Raw genomic sequence first — 18,870 nt, 5'->3', positions numbered from 1 at the left:
GCAACCTCTATTTTACTTTCTGCCTCTATGAATTTGACTGTGCTAGGTACCTCACATAAGTAGAATATTTGTCCTTTTATGACTGCTTTATTTCACTTTGCATAATGTCCTCAGGTTTCATCCATGTTGTAGCATGTGTCAGAATTTCCTTTTTAAGGTTGACTAATATTCCACTGCGTGTATATACCACATTTTGTTTCTCCCTTCGTCCACTGGTGGGCATCTGGATTGTTTCTGCCATTTGCTTATTGTGACCAATGCTGCTGTGAACACAGGTGTACAAACATCTGTTTGAGTCAAGACCCTGTTTTCAATTCTTTGGGGTAAGTGCCCAGACCTGGAATTGCTGAATCATGTGGTAGGTAATTCTAGGTTTCATTTTTTTTGAGGAAATGTCATAATGCTTGTCATTTGTTAAACTTACTTTATGCAAGTTTGTAGAATTACAATAGTAACTCATGCTTGCTTTAGCAAATAATACAAAGATGTATAAAGAAATTTAAAATCATGTACCCCGGGGGCACATGGGTGGGTCAATGGTTGAGTGTCTGCCTTTGGCTCAGGTCGTGATCCTGGGGTCCTGGGATTGAGTCTCGCATCGGGCTCCCTGCATGGAGCCTGCTTCTCCCTCTGCCTATGTCTCTGCCTCTCTCTCTCTGTGTCTCTCATGAATAAAATCATGTACCTTATGTGTGGTCAATGGTATCCATTCCATTTCTGTCCTTTCTCACCTCTCTCTCTGTGTCCATATGGAGACAAAAAGTAGAGCTAGTTCTGGTTCTTCTTCTTTTCTTTTTTTCCTTTTTCTTTTCTTTCTAAAATGAGATAATAGAAACTCAAAAGCTCTCCAATATAACTCACAAAATCCCTCTGGGGTACGTATTATATGTTGAAATTATTTCATAGTTGGTAATTAAAGCAGATCAAAATAGCATTCATGTGCTCATAATAGTGGTAAAAGTATTCAAGGGGAAGAAACAAACACTAAATTGTTGGAACCAGGGATCCCTGGGTGGCGCAGCGGTTTGGCGCCTGCCTTTGGCCCAGGGCGCGATCCTGGAAACCCGGGATCGAATCCCACGTCGGGCTCCCGGTGCATGGAGCCTGCTTCTCCCTCTGCCTGTGTCTCTGCCTCTCTCTCTCTCTCTGTATGACTATCATAAATAAATAAAAAATATATTTAAAAAAAAATAAATTGTTGGAACCAAAACAGAAAAAATAAGAGAAAACATTAGAACTCACCTGAAGAAAATGAAAACAGTAATTTGAGAAGATCTATGCACCCCTACGTTTATTGCAGCATTCTTTACAATAGTCAAGATATGGAAGCAACCTATGTGTCCATTGATAGTTGAATGGATAAAGAAGATGTGGCATATATATAAAATCAAATATTACTCAGCCACAAAAAAGAATTGAAATCTTGCCATTTCAACAACATGGATGGACCTATAGGGTATTATACTAAGTGAAATAAATCACAGAAAGACAAATGCCTTACAGTTTCACTTATATGTGGAATCTAAAAAACAAAACAACAAACAACAAAAACCAGACATAAATATAGAGGACAAACTACTGGTTGCTGGAGGTGGGAGTAGGTGAAATAGGGGAAGGAGATTAAAAGGTACAAAGAAATTGTGAGGTTGTTTTCAAAGAATGCTTCAATTTACCCTAAAATTTAAAATGTGTTGGCATAGGGGCATTAACAATATTCTTATTTTTAAAAAATGTCTGTAGGATCTGTAGGTTCTTCTTAGATTCTTTTCTTTTTTTTTTAAGTAGGCTCCACAGCCAGTGTGAAGCCCAATTCAGGACTTGAACTCACAACCCTGAGATCAAGACCTGAGCTGAGATCAAAAGACAGACACTTTATCAGGCCACACAGGCACCCCCTAAATTCTTGTTATAGATACTTTATATTTTCTTCTTTTGTCCCCTTAATCAGTCTTGGTAGGGGTTTATCAAATTTTTTTTTAAAGATTTTACTTATTTATTTGAATGAAAAAGAAAGCATGATCAGGAGGTGGGACGGGGGTAGGGGAAGAGCAAGAAGCAAGCTCCTCACTGAACAGGGAGCCTGATTGGGCACCCTCCCAGGATCCTGGGATCATGACCCGAGCTGAAGGCAGACATTTAATTGACTGAGCCACCCAGGTGCCCCAAGGTTTATCAATTTTATTAACCTTTTCAAGTAAGCAATTTTTGGCTTCAATTATTTCCTCTATTGTATGTCTACTTATTTCCATGATTGTGCTTCTATATATCCTTTCTTCTACTTTCTTTGGGTTTACTTTGATTTTTTTTTTTTTCTAGCTAACTTCTTGAGATAGAAATTAAGATAGTTACTTTTTAGGGGGTGCTTGGGTGGCTCAGTCAGTTGAGCATTGGACTCTTGGTTTTGGCTCAGGTCATGATCTTGGGGTCATGAGTTTGAGCCGCCCTTCAGGCTCTACACTCAGCGGGGCATCTGCTTGAGATTCTCTCTCTCCCTCTCCCTCTGCCTCTCCCTCCATGTGCATGCATACTCTCTCAATAAATAACTAACATCTTTTAAAAAAGATAGTTACTTTTGAACTTCTTTTCTTTTTTTTGAACTTTTCTTCTCTAACATATGCATTTAGAGCTATAAATTTCTAAGTACAGCTATAGCTGCATCCTACAAGTTTTTAAAATAGCAAATTGCTAACATTTATTCATGACATACTGTGTGCAAAGCACTGTATAAAAAGCTTTACAAGCATTTTCCTTCTATTTATATATTTATTTTTAGTAAATATATATTTATTTTTAGTAAATATTTTTAGTAAATATTTTTAGTTTTGCTTTATAAGTAGCAAAACACAAAATCATTTTTAAAAAAGATTTTATTTATTTATTCATGAGAGACACAGAGAGAGAGAGGCAGAGACATAGGCAGAGGGAGAAGCAAGCTCCCCACAGGGAGCCTGATGTGGAACTCGATCCCAGGACCCCGAGACCACACGCAATTAACCACTACCCCTCAGGCATCCTAAAAACACACGAGTCTGAAAGGTACAACTTGACCAATTTCTACCAATTACACATCAGTAGAGTTCCCAAATCCAGATTGGAACATCTTTATCACTCCAGAAATTTTCCTTATGCTTTTTCCTAGTTAACATTGATGCCCAGAGGTAACCACCTGTCTAAGTTCTGCTACCATCAATTTAATGCACTGTTTCTGAACTTCATATAAATTAAATACAGCAGTAATTCAAGAGTATGTATGTACACTTCTCTGTCTGGGTTTGCTGCTCAATGTAATGTTTTTAATATTTATTTGTGTTATTGCACGTGTGAGGTTTTTTAAATTGCTATGTAATATTCCATTGTATGGATATAGTATAATTTGTCAATCTAGTCTCAAGATGGAAATTTAAAATTTTTCTAGTTCTTGGCTATTATGAATAAAGCTGATATGAGAATTCTTACACATATTGTTAGGTAGACCTATGGTCTCTTGATATTATGTGGAATTGCTTGCTTTGTCATAGGATATATGCATTTTTAGGTTTAGTAGCTGTTGCCAGTATTTCTCATACAGTAAATTACATTGTATAAATACTAATTTTACTATTTTTCTAATTTCCTGATTTATTTATAGTTGGCAGTAAGGAAGTTTCTTCAAAAAATTCTTGACTTAGCTGAGTGAAGTAAGTCAGTCAGAGAAGGACAAACATTATATGTTCTAATTCATTTGGGGAATATAAATAATAGTGAAAGGGAATATAAGGGAAGGGAGAAGAAATGTGTGGGAAATATCAGAAAGGGAGACAGAACGTAAAGACTGCTAACTCTGGGAAACGAACTAGGGGTGGTAGAAGGGGAGGAGGGCGGGGGGTGGGAGTGAATGGGTGACGGGCACTGGGGGTTATTCTGTATGTTGGTAAATTGAACACCAATAAAAAATAAATTTAAAAAAATTCTTGACTTAAATTCAATTTAGTTAACATATACTTTTAGTATTTTAGTTTCAGGAGTGGAATTTAGTGACTCAGTTGCAAAGGGAGTTTCTAATGTTTCATAAAACACCTTTATTTTTTTTTAGAGAGAAGTATGGGAGGATCAGAATGAGAGGGATAGAGAAATATCTGCACAGAGCCAAATGCGGGGCTTAATCTCACAACCCTGAGATCATGACCTGAGCTGGAATCAAGAGTTGGATGCTTAACAGACTGAGCCACCCGGTAGCCCCTTTGTCAAACACTTTTAAAGGTCAGGGTACAATAAAAAATTTTCCCATTGATTAAGTTTCAGCTTGTCCTATCTAATATACAAAGTGAGGACTGCCTGTATATATGTCATAATATAGTCACAGGAGTGTCAGTCCATCACTTTTGTTTCTCTTGACCAAAAGCAAGTCACTGATCTCCACACACTCTGAGAGTTTGACTTAATACCAGAGGGCAGAGATCATGGGGCCATCTTAAAATTTTGCCAACAACATCTTAACAATACTGAGTTCCAATCCATGAACCTGTTATATCCCTTCACATATTAAGGACTTCCATAGTTTATGGTTTGGTTTTGTTTTTGCTTTGGTTGCTTGTAGCTTTCAGAATAGAGGTCTTGAGCAACTTTTATAAGAGTTATTCCTAGGTTTTCAATATTTTTGGTGCTATGGTAAATGGTGTTGATTTTAAATTTTTATTTTTTTTCCTAGTTTTTTTATTTTTTATTTTTATAAATTTATTTTTTATTGGTGTTCAATTTGCCAACATATAGAATAACACCCAGTGCTCATCCCGTCAAGTGCCCACCTCAGTGCCCGTCACCCAGTCACCCCCACCCCCCCGCCCATCTCCCCTTCCACCACCCCTAGTTCATTTCCCAGAGTTAGGAGTCTTTCATGTTCTGCCTCCCTTTCTGAAATTTCCCACTCATTTTTTCTCCTTTCCCCTTTATTCCCTTTCACTATTTTTTATATTCCCCAAATGAATGAGACCATATAATATTTGTTCTTCTCCGATTGACTTACTTCACTCAGCATAATACCCTCAGTTCCATCCATGTCGAAGCGAATGGTATTTGTCGTTTCTAATGGCTGAGGAATATGGCTACCATAGAGAATACAATTGGCTTTTCCCTTTCTTTCTTCTTTCTTTCTTTTCTCTTCTTTCATTCTCTTTCTTTTCTTTTCTTTCTTCTTTCTTTTCTTTCTTTCTTTCTTTCTTTCTTTCTTTCTTTCTTTCTTTCTTTCTTTCCTTTCTTTCTTTTCCTCTTTCTTAGGTGAGCCAAGTGAGGCAATGGGACTGGAGAAGGAACAAAGAAATCTGTAACTGGCTATGATCAATTGATTGTGAACACAACTACACTCAGACCAGCCTACAATTAGTTTTTTTATATTCACTTTGTATTCACTAAATTATTACTTTATGGATTCTTTTGAAAGCTCCAAAAATATACTTATGTTATCTGCCAACAAGCACACTTTTTTACTTCTTTATTTTCAACTTTTATATTTTTGTTTCTTTTCATTGCCATTTGGAATGGCTAAAACCTCCAGTTCAATGTTGAACAAGAGTGAGAGCAAAATCCTTGTCTTGTTCCTGATCTTAGAGGAAAAGTGTTCAATCTTTTATCATTATACATGATTTAGCTGTCATTTTTCTTTTTTAGCTGTCATGTTTAAAAGATATCCTTTATCGGATCAAGGAACTTCCCCTTTACATCAGTTTCCTGAATTTGATTAAATTCTTTTTCTGAATCTGTGAAGATGATCATATAGTTTTTTCCCCTCTATTCTGTTGATGCAGTGAATTATGATGATTGGTTTATGGTTGTATAATTGACCCCACATGCCTAGAATAAAACACATTTGGTCATTCAATATTCTTTCCTTTTAATTTATTTGTGTATCTGATTTGCTAACATTTCATTTAGAATTTTTGCATCTGTGTTCATGAAAAATATAGTTCTGAAATGTTCTGTTCTTATAATTTTCTTTCCTTGCCAATTTTTGATATCAGGATTATACTGGCCTCTTCAATAAGTTAGGAAGTCTTCTAATTCCTCTGTGCTTTGAAAAAGTTTGTATATGGTTGGTATTATATCTTCCTTTGATGTTTGGCAAATTTACCAATGAAATCATCTTGCTGGGAAGGTTCTTGATCATTGATATAATTTCATTAACATCAATGACTATTCAGACATTTATTTATTCTTATGTCAGGTTTATGTTCAGTAGGTTATTATTTCCTGATTTGTTTAGTTAAAAATTATTCTACTTTCTGTTGTGACTTCTTCTTTGGCCCATTGATTCTTTGGGAGCTCCTGTTTAATTTTTAAATAGTTTAGGAGACTTTTAATTTGTTATTATTTTCTTTTTTTTTAAACACTTTACCCATCTATTCATGAGAAACACACACACACACACACAGAGAGAGAGAGAGAGAGAGAGAGAGAGAGGCAGAGACACAGGCAGAGGGAGAAGCAGGCTCCATGCACAGAGCCTGATGCAGGACTCGATCCCGAGACTCCAGGATCATGCCCTGGGTCGAAGGCAGGCACCAAACCGCTGAGCCACTCAGGGATCCCTGTTATTATTTTCTAACTTAAATTCATTGTGGTTAGAAAATATACTTTGTATGATTTTAACCCTCAGAAATGTTTTGAGTCTTGTTTTATGGCCCAGCATGCAGTGTATTTTGGTTCCATGTGTGCCCGAAAAGGTAAATTCTACAATTGTTGGGTATCATATTCTATAAATGTCATTTAGATCAAGAAGATTGAGGAACACCTGGGTAGCTCAGTTGATTGAGTCTAACTCTTGATTTCGGCTCAGGTCATGATCTCAGGGTTGTGAGATCAAGCCCTACATCTGGCTCCATGCTCAGCATGGAATCTGTTTGAGATTCTCTCCCACTGCCCCTCCCCTCACTCTTTCTCTCTCTCTTTCATGTAAATAAATAAATTAAATCTTAAAAATGAAAGATTGATGGTATTGTGCAGAACTTCTGGGTGGGTGCCAGTGGGGAGGTGGATGGGAGGATGGCTAAAATAGATAAAGGGGACTAGGAAGCACAAATTTCCAGTTATAAAATAAATAGATCACAGAGGTGAAAAGCATAGCCTGGGAATCTAGTCAATAATATTGTAATAATGTTGTATGGTGACTACACTTAGCTTGATGAACACTGAGTAATGTATAGAATTGTTGAATCAATATATTGTACTCCTGACACTAGTATAACATATCATGATTATTTATACTTCAATAAAATAAATAAATGTGTGATTTGCAAAAATAAGTAAATTTAATACCAATAAGATTGATAAGGATTTAGGTAAACTGACCAAGGAAAAAAGAAAGAAGGAATAAAATATTAGTATCAGGAATGAAAGACAGGACCTCACCAGAGTCTCTGTAGATATTAAAAGGATAATAAGGGAATAGAATATTATGAACAACTTTATGCCAATAAATGGAGTCTTGATGGAGTGAGTAAATTCCTTCAAAGACAAAAACTGCCAAAATTGGCTTAAGAAGAAAGAAAATTTGGATAGCCCTATCATAATTCAAAAATTGAATTTGTAATTTGAAACTTCCCAAAAAGGAAACTCCAGGCCCAGAAGTCTTTACTAATGGATTCTATGAAACATTTTAAAAAGAAAATACCAATCCGACATAAATCCTTTTCAAAAATAGGAAAGTATAGGGGTGCCTGGCTGGGTAAGCAAGTAGAGCACGTGACATTTGATCTCAGAGGTGTGAGCTCAAGCCCCATGCTGGGTGTAGAGCTTAATTAAAAAAAAGAAAGAAAGAAAGTATAGAACACTTCCCAATTCATTTTCCAAGGCCAGTATTACCTTAATATCAAAACCAGATGAAGACATTACAGGAAAAGGAGAACTACAGGCCAATATTCCCATGAACACAGATGCAAATGCAAGCGAAATTAACCTGCCGGCCTCTGTGTGTGTATGTACGTGTCTCTAACCTTCTATCTGTACATGTGTTCTGCAAGATACCTGGAATGATGTTTACCTAATATTAATAATGACTATTTCTGGTTAGAGGTAAAAAAAATTTTATGCTGCACTTTTCTGCATTGTTTGAATTCTCTTTCAAAAAAAAGTGTATTATGCAGAATAAGCATTCTTAAAAAAATAAAAAGGGAAGCAAAATGGCCGCTTATTAGTTATTAGTTGTAGGTGATGGGAATATGAAAGATTTATTTTCTTTTGTGCTTTTCTGAAATTTTAAAATAGAAATAGATATTAGTTATTGGTCTCAGGCACATAGTCTTTAAATTTTTAGGGAGTTTCTTTCTATTCCTATTTTATCAAATATTTTCTATTGGGAATGTGTACTGAATTTTGCCAAATGTCTTCCCCACATCTACAGACTTGACTGTGTGATTTTTAAGTTGTCCTACTCCTGAGCTACGCTTGCACACCTGGTGGAACCACTGATTGCACAGATGCCTGGTCAGTAATGTGCAAGCAGAAAGCAACTTCTCACTGTCCTTCAAGCCCACAGATTGGGTGCGCCCTCCCTCACTCTTGATGAGTTCTTGGGCAGCTTGTGTAGCTTTCCCCATCATTTTTAGTCATATAAAGGCCCTATTCAATCCAATATTTAAGCTCTAACCTTTCATCTTCTTTAAATTTCTCTCTCGCTTAGCTCTGCCTCAGACTAGAAAATCTGCAGTGGGGACAGGGGTGTCAGCTCTTTCCAAAGTACTGGTCAGGGTTCTTCAGAGAAACAAAACCAGGTCTATATCTATATATCTGTAGATATTTCTATCTTCATATCTACATCAAAAACTTTTTTTAAAGATTTTATTTATTTATTCATGAGGGACACACAGAGAGAGAGGCGGAGACAGAGGCAGAGGGAGAAGCAGACTCCCCATGAGGAGCCCAATGTGAGACTCAGTCCCAGGACCCCAGCATCACTATCTGAGCCAAAGGTAGATGCTCAACCACGGAGCCACCCAGGCACCCCTACATCAAAAATTTATAAGAGACTGGCTCACGGATGGTGGAGGTTGAAAAGTCCCATCATCTGGGTCTGCAAGTTAGAGACCCAGCAGACCTGGTGGTGTAGTTCAGTCTGAGTCTGAGGGCTTGAGAACCAGTGGAGCCAGTGGAGTCATTTTTAGTCCAAGGGCAGAAGAAAACTGACTTTCTGCAGTCCACAGAGAGAGTGTATTCCCTCTGCCTCTGCCTTTTTGTTCTACTCAGCTCTCACTGGATTGGATGACGTCCCTCCACATTGGGGAGGGCAATCCTCTCTCCTCAGTACACAGATTCAAGGGCTCATCTCATCCAGAAACACTCTCATGAACATACCAAGAATAACACATAACCGAGTATCTGAGCATCCCATGGTCCAGTCAGTTGACAAAACTAACAACCACAGGAGCCTTCTAGGGGAGCAAAGACGAGGAACAGAAAGGTCCTACAAGTCTGGTGCATTGTTACTTGGTGTGGGTACCCTTGGAGTGTGTTGCCCTTATAGCTACTGGGGTGCAGGCTCACTCCCCAAACTGTGGCTCTCTCTCCTACAGAGCCTTTGACCCGGGGAATGGGCAATGCTTCCTCAAGCTGGCAGTGTGGATTTCTCCCCTCAGCCCTCTGGCTGTCCTTTGGCTCACCATAGGGAGTCTCTACTAAATACCACCTCCTTCCATGGGACCCATGACCTTCTAGCCTGTAGAAAATATGCACATACTGTTGCTGAAGCTGGAGGCTGGAAATGCCAGCCTTCCTTAGGACAGTCCTCACCCATATCTGCTACCAGACTAAGGCAGCTCCACCTACAGTCTCTCATCTTGAATCTTTTTTTTTTTAAGATTTTATTTATTTATTAGAGAGAGTGGGGGGTGGGCAGCAGAAGGAGAAGCATACTCCCCACTGAGCAGGGAGCCTGATTTGGGGATTGATCTCCTATTCCTCAACTTCTCAAGGAAATATCATGGTCGAGAGGGTTCTAGTGGGTTGGCAGGGGCTGTGTCTCCCTCAAGAAAGGGAGATATTCGACAACTCTGCTCTTGTTCTGGGCCTGTGGGGGCTTCTTCCCAAACTCAGATATCAGGAAGTGCTGCTTGCAATATCCCTTACACTGGAATAAGTCCTCTGGATCATAGTGAATAGCATAGTATTCTTTTTATATACTGCAGATTAGTATATTTTTAATGTTTGCATCTATTCTTGCATATGAATTTTTTTTTCACTTGCTTTTTCAGACTTTGATACTAAGGTATTTCTAGTTTTCTGAAATGACTTAGGGACTTTTCTCTATAGTTTTGTATAGTTTGAATGACAAGGGAATTATTTATTTGGGGGAGTTAAATAGAACTAACTATAAAGTAATCTTGGCATGCTGCATTATAAAGGGGTATATCTCTCACAACTTTCATATAACAACTTTTTCATATCTCTAAAAACTTCCAAGTTTTTCTCTTGTTACTGAACTATTCAAGTTTCCTACCTCTTTCTGGGTCATATTTGGAGATACAAACTTTGTCAGAAAATCATCAATTTCCTTTCTAGGTAAATTCATTATGGTAAACAGCACATGATGTTCTTGTGTTAGTTTCCTAGGGCTGCTGTAACAGATTACCACAAACTGGGTGGTTTACAACAACAGAAATTTCCTCTCTTATAATTTTACAGGCCAGAAGCCTGAAGTCAAGGTGTTGACAAGACTAGTTTCTTCTGGAAGCTCTCGGGGAGAGTCAGTTCCACATCTCCCTCCTGGGTTTTGTTGGCTGCTAGCAATCCTTGATGTTCCTTGACTTCTACATACATCATTCTACTCTCCGCCTTCATCTTCACAAGGCCTTTCCCTCTGTGTGTCCTGGTCTCATTTCCTTTCTCTTTCAAGAACACTAGACATTAGATTTAGGGACCTTCTCTAAATCCAGGATAATCTCATCAAAAGATCTTTAACTGAATTATCACCGCAAAGACCCTAATTCCAAATAAAGTCACTTTCACAAATACTGGAGGTTAGGACTTCATACAAGTTTACTTGTAATTAGAATTTTTTTCTAAGAATTTTTTTTCTGAGTCTTCTAGCATCATTAGTAGAGCCTTGTTTAGCTATGCCAACAGCCCCTTTTCCAGGGAAAATAATTCTGTCCTTTCTCTCTCACTACATGTGTTTGGATGACAATGCGGAATTATATGAAATTCATCTTTTGGAGGTCACTGAGAGGGGAAAGAAATGAAATTTTCACACTTTCTGCCAAAAGGTTATCTGTTTATTTGAGATTGTGAACTTCCTAAGAATGGTTCTGTACCTCTTGTCCCCTCAGGCACCAGACTGCTCCCATCCCAGGTCTGGAGCATCCCTAAGGCAGGGCTCTCCACATCACAGGGGATGGGGATGGGTAGGAACAGGGTCTGTACCTCCTCCCCCTTCACACTAGAACCGGGCCACCTTAGTGCCTCCACACAACACCCCCACCCTTGCCTCAGAGGAGAAAAATAGTATAGCAGCTGGAAACAAGATAGATGATGAAATGTGGTAATCTGTGAAGTCGGCTGTCACAAGTCAGGGTTCTGTTTGCTAAGCAACTGTAATGAAAACATCACACATTTTCATCAAGATGCAAAGGAAAACCACAATAGCTTCGAGCAACGTCAAACGGGAAAACACCTATCACAACCACGTCGGTGGTGCCCCACACAACCCCAAAATCACACCACCCGCAAAACACTTCAGCCCCTTGGAAATGATGAGTTAGACCCACCGGAGCTCTGGAGAGAGACCTGGAGACCACTGGGGAGAGAAATCCTGCAGCCACAGGAAGAGGGGAGAGTGCAGGCCAGGGAGTCTCCAGCTTCGCAGTGCAGCAGAACCGCCTGGAAGGCTTGCTAGGGCACAGATTGCTGGCCCCACCCGACAGTTCCTGGTTCGGTAGGTCTGAGGGGGAGAGAATACGCATTTCTTACATGTTTCCGGGTGATGTGCAGCGTAGGGGCATCCTGGGACCACACCTTGAGAGCCACTGGCTCCGCACGCACGCCCCAGAGTCTGTCCTGTTAACAAGCTCCAGCTGCGAGTTGAGGCAGGCGGTCCTCAAACAACATTCTGTGAGATGCTGGTTGCAGAGTGAATGGACCAAAGGCCAGAGGTCAGGGACTTAGTGTCTCTGAGTTGGTGGCAGGTTAGTAGGGCTAGAAATGTGTGTGGAGGCCTGTGAGAACCAAGGCAAGAAGACCCTTTCTAAAACTCCTTTTGGGGGGGCCCCACATCTCCTTGAATACACCCGGAAAACTTGAAGCAGTTGGAGGAATCCCTAGGAGGTCTTTGAGGTCAGCCAGGAGGGGTTTAGGTTAGGCTTGCAGAAGGAGCTAGGCTGGCCTCTGTGGGGAGGGTTAGGCCCAGAGGCAATCATCAGTTCCTGAGGAGGCCTCTGGGCCGCGCCCTGTGTGTGTCACGGGGCGCAAAATACAAGCCGCGAACCTGCCACACTCAGGACCAGACCCTGGGTCCCCAGGGTGTAGTTAATCTGGGATCCAGCAGCCCTAGGGGGCAGGAAGTCTGGGAGGGCAGGTGTGAGAGCAGGGGCCCGGAGCCCTGGGCTCTGACCTTTGACAAGCCAGGCGGAGGCCTCCCTGCAGAGCCGGGCTGGGAGGAGGCTGGGAGGAGCTGGGAAGGCGCCCATCTGCTCTGCGATGGTGCCACCTGCTGGACGACAGGGACGCTGGTCCGGCTTCCCAGGCTTTCTCGCGCCAAGGGAACCTCAAATGCAGGTCACACCACCGCTGCTGCTGCTGCTGCTGCTGCTGTTGCTGCTGCTGCTGCTGCTGCTGCTGCTGCTACAATAGTGCAAGGGATGCTAAAAATAGCAACCACGCATATTGGAACCCTCTGTGTGTGTGCTGGACACTCTCTGGAGCCCTTTGCATGCATCAACTCATTTAATCCTCAACAACCACTAAACCAAGCACTCCGTTTGTCAGGCGAGGGAACCTGGGCCCAGACAGAGTCGGGATAATTGCCAAAGCTCCTCTGATCCCGCGTGGGGTCAGCATAGAGGACGCGCTTAGAGTCGTCGCTTTGCTGCTCAGACTTTCGAGACCTGGTCTCGAAGCTCTCCTCTCTGCAGCTCGGTTTCCCACATGAGAGGAGTGTAATGTCCAGAGAGTGCAATGTCCTCCTGCCTGGGGGGACTCAGTGAGATGTAAGGGTGAAAGCCTCAGCCCATCAATAGTGCCCCCCAGGATGGGCAGCCAGTTGGCCTGCCGGGGACTCAGAGAGCCCTCCGAAAGTGGCATTTCAGCTCCCTGCCTAATATAGAAGCATCTCTGTCCAAAAATCCCACCTCCTTCCCTAATCTTTTTTTAATTTAAAGATTTTTATTCATTTATTCATCAGAGACACAGAAAGAGGCAGGCTCCCTGCGGGGAGCCCGATGTGGGACTCGATCCCAGGACCCCGGGATCACGACCTGAGCCAAAGGCAGCCGCTCAACCACTGAGCCACCCAGGTGTCTCCCGCCTACCCTAACCTTTGATAGCATGCTCCTCAGGAAAACACGTGTTACTTGTAAACTTCTTTGCAGATGCGAATTTTAAAAAGGGGAGCTAAAACTGTTGGAGCCTCAGAGGAAATCTGGGTCCAGGAATCAGCAATGGCCAAAAAGATTGGTTGGGTGACCCCCAGAAGATAGAGTACCCCTCACCTCCTCACTGCCACCCTTGCAGGACACAGGGCCTGTCCTTCCTTGGCTCCTACCTGGCACAGAGGCTGGGTTGGGGGCCGTTGTCTGGGAACTTGGCCGGGCAGACTCAGTGGACTGTGGGAGGAGCATGCTTAGAGAAAACAGGAGTCTCACTGGCCCCAGAGAACAAGGTGAAAGGACGGTTTGTACAAAGACTGAGGGCATGTGGTGCTGAACGTGGGCTGGGAAAGAACATGGTAGGCGAACATTTCTTGGGTCTGCACCCTACTTAGGAAACCTGTTGTGACAGTCCTTGACCTTGGCTTGGGGGAGAGTACACGGTGAGAAGGTGAGCAGGGAGCTTTGGAACAGCCTCACCCCCAGCCCATAGCTCTGTAAAGGGAATTCCCCCTGAATTCTGGGGTCAACACAGATTGTATCCTAGCCATAGGCTTTTGGATGAGGACACGATGTATTATTGAATAAATAGTGTTGGGACAACTCTGGCTTAACACAAAACTAAAACCTATTTCACACCTAGCTCCAGAAAAATTTTCCAAAGAATTAAAGTTTCAATTAATAATAGCTAACAGTGATAGAGTACCTACAAATGGGCCAGTTACTGTTTCTAGAGCTTTCCATGAATTAGCTCATTTATTCTTCACTATAATGGTATGAGGTATGGACAATTCCATTTTATTATTCCATGAATAGAAAGTCACCTGAAAAAAAAAAGGTGTTAAGTATAAAGGTATTAGAAGAAAATAATATTTGGATGAAACAGGATCCTGTTAAGCATCACATCAAAGACAAAAACCATAACAGGGAAAATGATAGCTTTGAGCATAAGAAACTTAAAATGTCTACAATGTAAAAATAAATCAAAGTAGAAGAAATTACATGCTAGGAAAAAATTTGCAAAAAATATGACACGTAAGTGGTCAATAAACTTAATATAAGGTAGAAACTAATAACTAAGAAAAATGAAATCTCCAATAGAAAATTGAAGAGAGGGCACAAATAAGAATAACAGTTGACAAATCTTAAGAAGTCCAATCTTACTGGTAGTCAGAAAACTGAAAATAAAAGGAATTGGATGGCATCTTCTTCATGTTTCTACTAAGCAAAGATTTTGACAAATAAGATAATGCCCAGGGCTGGGAAAAGGGCAGGAAACGTGTATTTCTCACACTAATCCACATATCTTCTCTTTAATAGCTGGGTTGTACTCCATTCTGTGGGCATAGCATTACTTATTTACTCATTCCCCAATTATTGTTCACTTAGATTATTTCAATTTTTTTTGGCTTGTAAACTCAAAGATCATCTTTATTCATGATTCTTTGCATGATTTTTTTAGGGGAGGGTCCCAGGAGAGGACTTTTTAGGAGGGGGTGGGTTTAAACCTCTGGATGCAGGATGCCAAATTGCTTTTCATGAAGGTCAAATCTGTTTTTTTGTTTTGTTTTGTTTTTTTGTTTTGTTTTTGGCCAAACTTTTTATTTAGTATTCTGTAGTTGCTTAACACACACTTAAATGGTCTTATTGGGGGAGGGGATAGGGGAGGTTCTTGTAGATTGCCAAGGAAATGTCAGAAAGGCAAAATATGGCCAGCATTATCCATTTGCTTTTTTGGATTTACTTGGTGAATAGCACTTTCCTTACATAGCATCTGATCTCAGGTTTTTCATTACTAAGAACATTGAGATTTCAGTTTGAAGACACTCTGAAATCCTAAGAGTAGCATACCCCGACCACCCTCTAATAGCTAGCTTGTTTGTACAGGCAGAAGGATTCACCTCTCCATTTCAGAAGGCTAGATGTTTGTGGAAGGTCTTAGAATTGCTTTGCCTCATTTACTGGGAAAAATCAGATATAGGAAGTGGCCTTTAGGGACACTTTTAACTTGAAAAGTTACAACACTAGTACACAAGTCAAGTCTTAACACATTTAACATTTGCTTATTGAAAGCAATGTCATAAAGTCAAATAAGATTAAACAGGTTTTACTTTTTTCCCTCACAAGAACATAAAAATTATGGAAGGGGAACTTAACAGGAAATTTTAAAAAGGTAACACAATTTTTCCTATTAGTAGTCCTTGGGTAGTTATGACAGAAAAGGTTCCACTTTTTTGTTTGTTTTCTTTGAACGGGGATTTTGGTCCAAAGTTTTGTTTTGTTTTTTAATATCTGCTTCTGCCTCCCCCTCTATCAGATCGGCTTCCTCCACGGCCACCACCTCTTGGTGCTCCGTGGCTTGAACTGCTGTAGGAATCACGTGGAGGAGAGTACCCCCTTTCCATAGAAGGGGGAAGCCCTCTTTCTTGTCTGCCAACCCGATCACGACCACTTGAGTAGAGATCACTTTGGCTGCTTGAGTAACTGTCTCGACTTCCACCATATCCATCTCGTGAGCTGCTGTAATCATCGTAGCGACTGCTTCCACCATAAGATGGCACGGGCCCTCGTGTAGGTGGAGCACTACGTGAGTTACCATAGCTCTCATATGAATCTCTGTAGGAACCTCCACTTGGATGATCTGAATAGTCACGATCACGACCATAGCCATCTCTATCACTATAGCCTCTTGATGGGTAGTCATCACGTGAACTGGAATGACCATAATCACAGTAAGTATAATCTCTTGGTGGTGGTGCATAATCTCTTGTATCACGAGAACTTGGGTAATCTCTGCTTGAATAGTTGTCTTTAGTAGACTATCCATCATCTCTTGGGGACAAATACACATCTCTACGAGAGGGCAGGGGTTCCCTTCGAGGTGGGCCTCCATAACTATCTCTTCCGCATGACACAGGAGCTCTTCCTCCCATTCTACTGCTGCTGCGAACTGGTCCTGAAGGGGCAGATCTTTTAGGAGGAGGACCACCAGTTCGTGGTGGTGGTCCTCTTTTTACTGGAAGTGGTCCCCTGGAAGAACTCATGTTAAAATTCATGGAATAGCCACCATCATCCATGTGCCCTCCACGTGAAGGAGGTCCCCTGGTTCCTCTACTTCCTCCTCTTCCACCTCTAAGACCTCTTGGAGGGCCTCTGCTTCTTGGAGGTGGAGGTGGTCCACGTCTACCACTTTCAAATGATGGTTTTGTGGCTTGTTCTACCTTGATGGCTTTTCCATCTAAGGACTTTCCATTCATGTCTCTGGCTGCATCCTTAGCATCTGCTGGGCTCTCAAAGGTGACAAAAGCAAATCCTCTTGATTTGTTGGTTTCACGATCTTTCATCAATAGAACTTCCACTATTCGTCCATATTTGCCAAATACTGCTTCAAGGGCTTTTTCATTTGTTTCCGTATTGAGGCCACCAATGAAAAGCTTTCCTGGGCGATCTGCTTCAACCATTTTTCCCCCTGGTGAGAGTCGGAGGGGTGACGACCGTTCCAAGCTCCTACGAGCTCGCCGGCAGGGGCTTCGTAGCAGCTCAGCATGAGTGAGAGCCACCGGCTCTGAGAGCAGAAGAGGGAAGCCGCTAGCACTACTGCAAAACAAGCTCAAATCTGTTTTGATTGATATGGGGAGCTGGGTCAGAGAAGAGCTCAGACCGGGAAAGGAGAGGACAACAGGCAGAGTGAGTGGAGTGTGGAGGCCACTTTGCAGAACACTGGGACAGGGGAAGTAAGGCAGACCGGTGAGAGGTAGGAAGACAGGAGTTGTGGCCAGAGGATGTGGGTGCAGGTCAGAACCTTCCAGGTTGGCCATCCAAGGGAAGGAGGACGATGGGGTGAGGCTGAGCCTCCCTGCTGATGCCCAGCTCAGGACCTGCTCCACAAGGGAGGCAGAGGGAGCTGTGCAGGGCAGCTTGGCCTAGACTGGCATCATTGCTTGCACCCCACTTACTGGGGCTTGTGTTTGGGCGAGTTACCCAGCTCCTCCAAGCCTTAAGTGAAATGATCCACGCAAAGCACAATGACAGGTACTTGCTAAGTGTTCAATAAATGGCAGCTGGAGTTACTGGTAGATACTCCAAAAGCGTTTAGTGATTGGATTCTGGGATCTTGGCTAACATTTATTTTTTCTTTAATTTTTTTTATTGGAGTTCAATTTGCCAACATTTAGCATAACACGCAGTGCTCATCCCACCAAGTGCCCCCTCAGTGCCCATCACCCAGTCACCCCAACCCCCCACCCACCTCCCCTTCCACTACCCCTTGTTCATTTCCCAGAGTTAGGAGTCTCTCATGTGCTGTCACCCTCACTGATATTTTCACTCATTTTCTCTCCTTTCCCTTTATTCCCTTTCACTATTATTTATATTCCCCAAATGAATGAGACCATATAATAATTGTCCTTCTCCGATTGACTTATTTCACTCAGCATAATACCCTCCCTCCAGTTCCATCCACGTCAAAGTAAATGTGGGTATTTGTCATTTCTAATGGCTAACATTTAAATACAGATTCAATGTGCCAGCCATTATTCTAAGGGTGTATATCAGATTCAAACCTAATAATAGCCCAATAGTCCTAAGAAGTACAATTATTATCATCAACTCAGTTTGACGAATGAGGTTATCAAGGCACAGAGTGGTCAGCAACTTGCCTAAGGTCCTCAGGCAGATTATAGCTGGCAAGACCTGGACAGCCATGCTCTTACCCCCACCTACAAACCTCTGGGTACCTGTAATACTGGAAATGTCAGCAATCCCAACCACAGATAGGGAACAAAAGTCTGGATTCATTTGGGGGTGGGGAGGAGCTGTTAGAGTCCCAGAAAAACCAGTTGTAATGTCCTGCATCAAGGGTTCCCCGGGGCAGCCTTCAAGGGGGTAGGACCAATGTGGGGTGCCAGGGATCCCTAGCTATGGGGTGCTCCCGTGGGCTGGAAGTCGAAGGCCTCCAGACTTGAGGCCTCTGGGGTCCTATTCTACTCACTGCCAGGGGCTGGCCTGGCTCAGAAAGAGGTTGGAGAAAGGGGCAGGAGGGACAGGACTAGAGACTATGTCTCTGGGAGAAGGTCTAGTGCAGAAGTTCTGGAAAATGAGTGATCTAGGTTCCAAATGCTGCTGCTGAGTCACCCAGGGGAAGTAGATCTGCATTCTGCTCACGTGGAGGAAGACGGGATGTGGGAAACAGTGAACGATTTTCCTCAAACGACTTAAAATTAAAGAGGGTGGCGTAGCTAGCTGAGCAGCGGGTCTTCAGTGTAGGGGGGTGGCGGTGAACTGAGTGTGTTGCTTTGCAGCCGGATAGAGGGTAGAACCGGGTGCA

At 42.0% G+C, this 18,870-nt stretch overlaps 1 protein-coding gene across 1 annotated transcript; it reads right to left on the bottom strand.

Annotated features, from left to right (window-relative positions):
• Positions 1 to 15,635: 15,635 nt before the first annotated feature.
• LOC112661150 (RNA-binding motif protein, X chromosome-like) lies at positions 15,636 to 17,148 on the bottom strand. Its single transcript, XM_025449034.3, has one exon. The coding sequence runs from the start codon at positions 17,003 to 17,005 to the stop codon at positions 16,364 to 16,366; it is 642 nt and encodes a 213-aa protein (XP_025304819.2). The 5' UTR covers positions 17,006 to 17,148; the 3' UTR covers positions 15,636 to 16,363.
• Positions 17,149 to 18,870: the final 1,722 nt, after the last annotated feature.

The sequence above is a fragment of the Canis lupus genome, chromosome 23 (assembly GCF_003254725.2).
Source record: "Canis lupus dingo isolate Sandy chromosome 23, ASM325472v2, whole genome shotgun sequence".
Taxonomy (NCBI): Eukaryota; Metazoa; Chordata; class Mammalia; order Carnivora; family Canidae; genus Canis; species Canis lupus.
Note: the sequence above shows the minus strand (reverse complement) of the source record. Positions and strands in the feature narration are given on the sequence as shown.

Bases quoted from the DNA above. Each gene is read 5' to 3' on its own strand.
- LOC112661150 (XM_025449034.3), bottom strand. From the start codon at position 17,005: ATGGTTGAAGCAGATCGCCCAGGAAAGCTTTTCATTGGTGGCCTCAAT.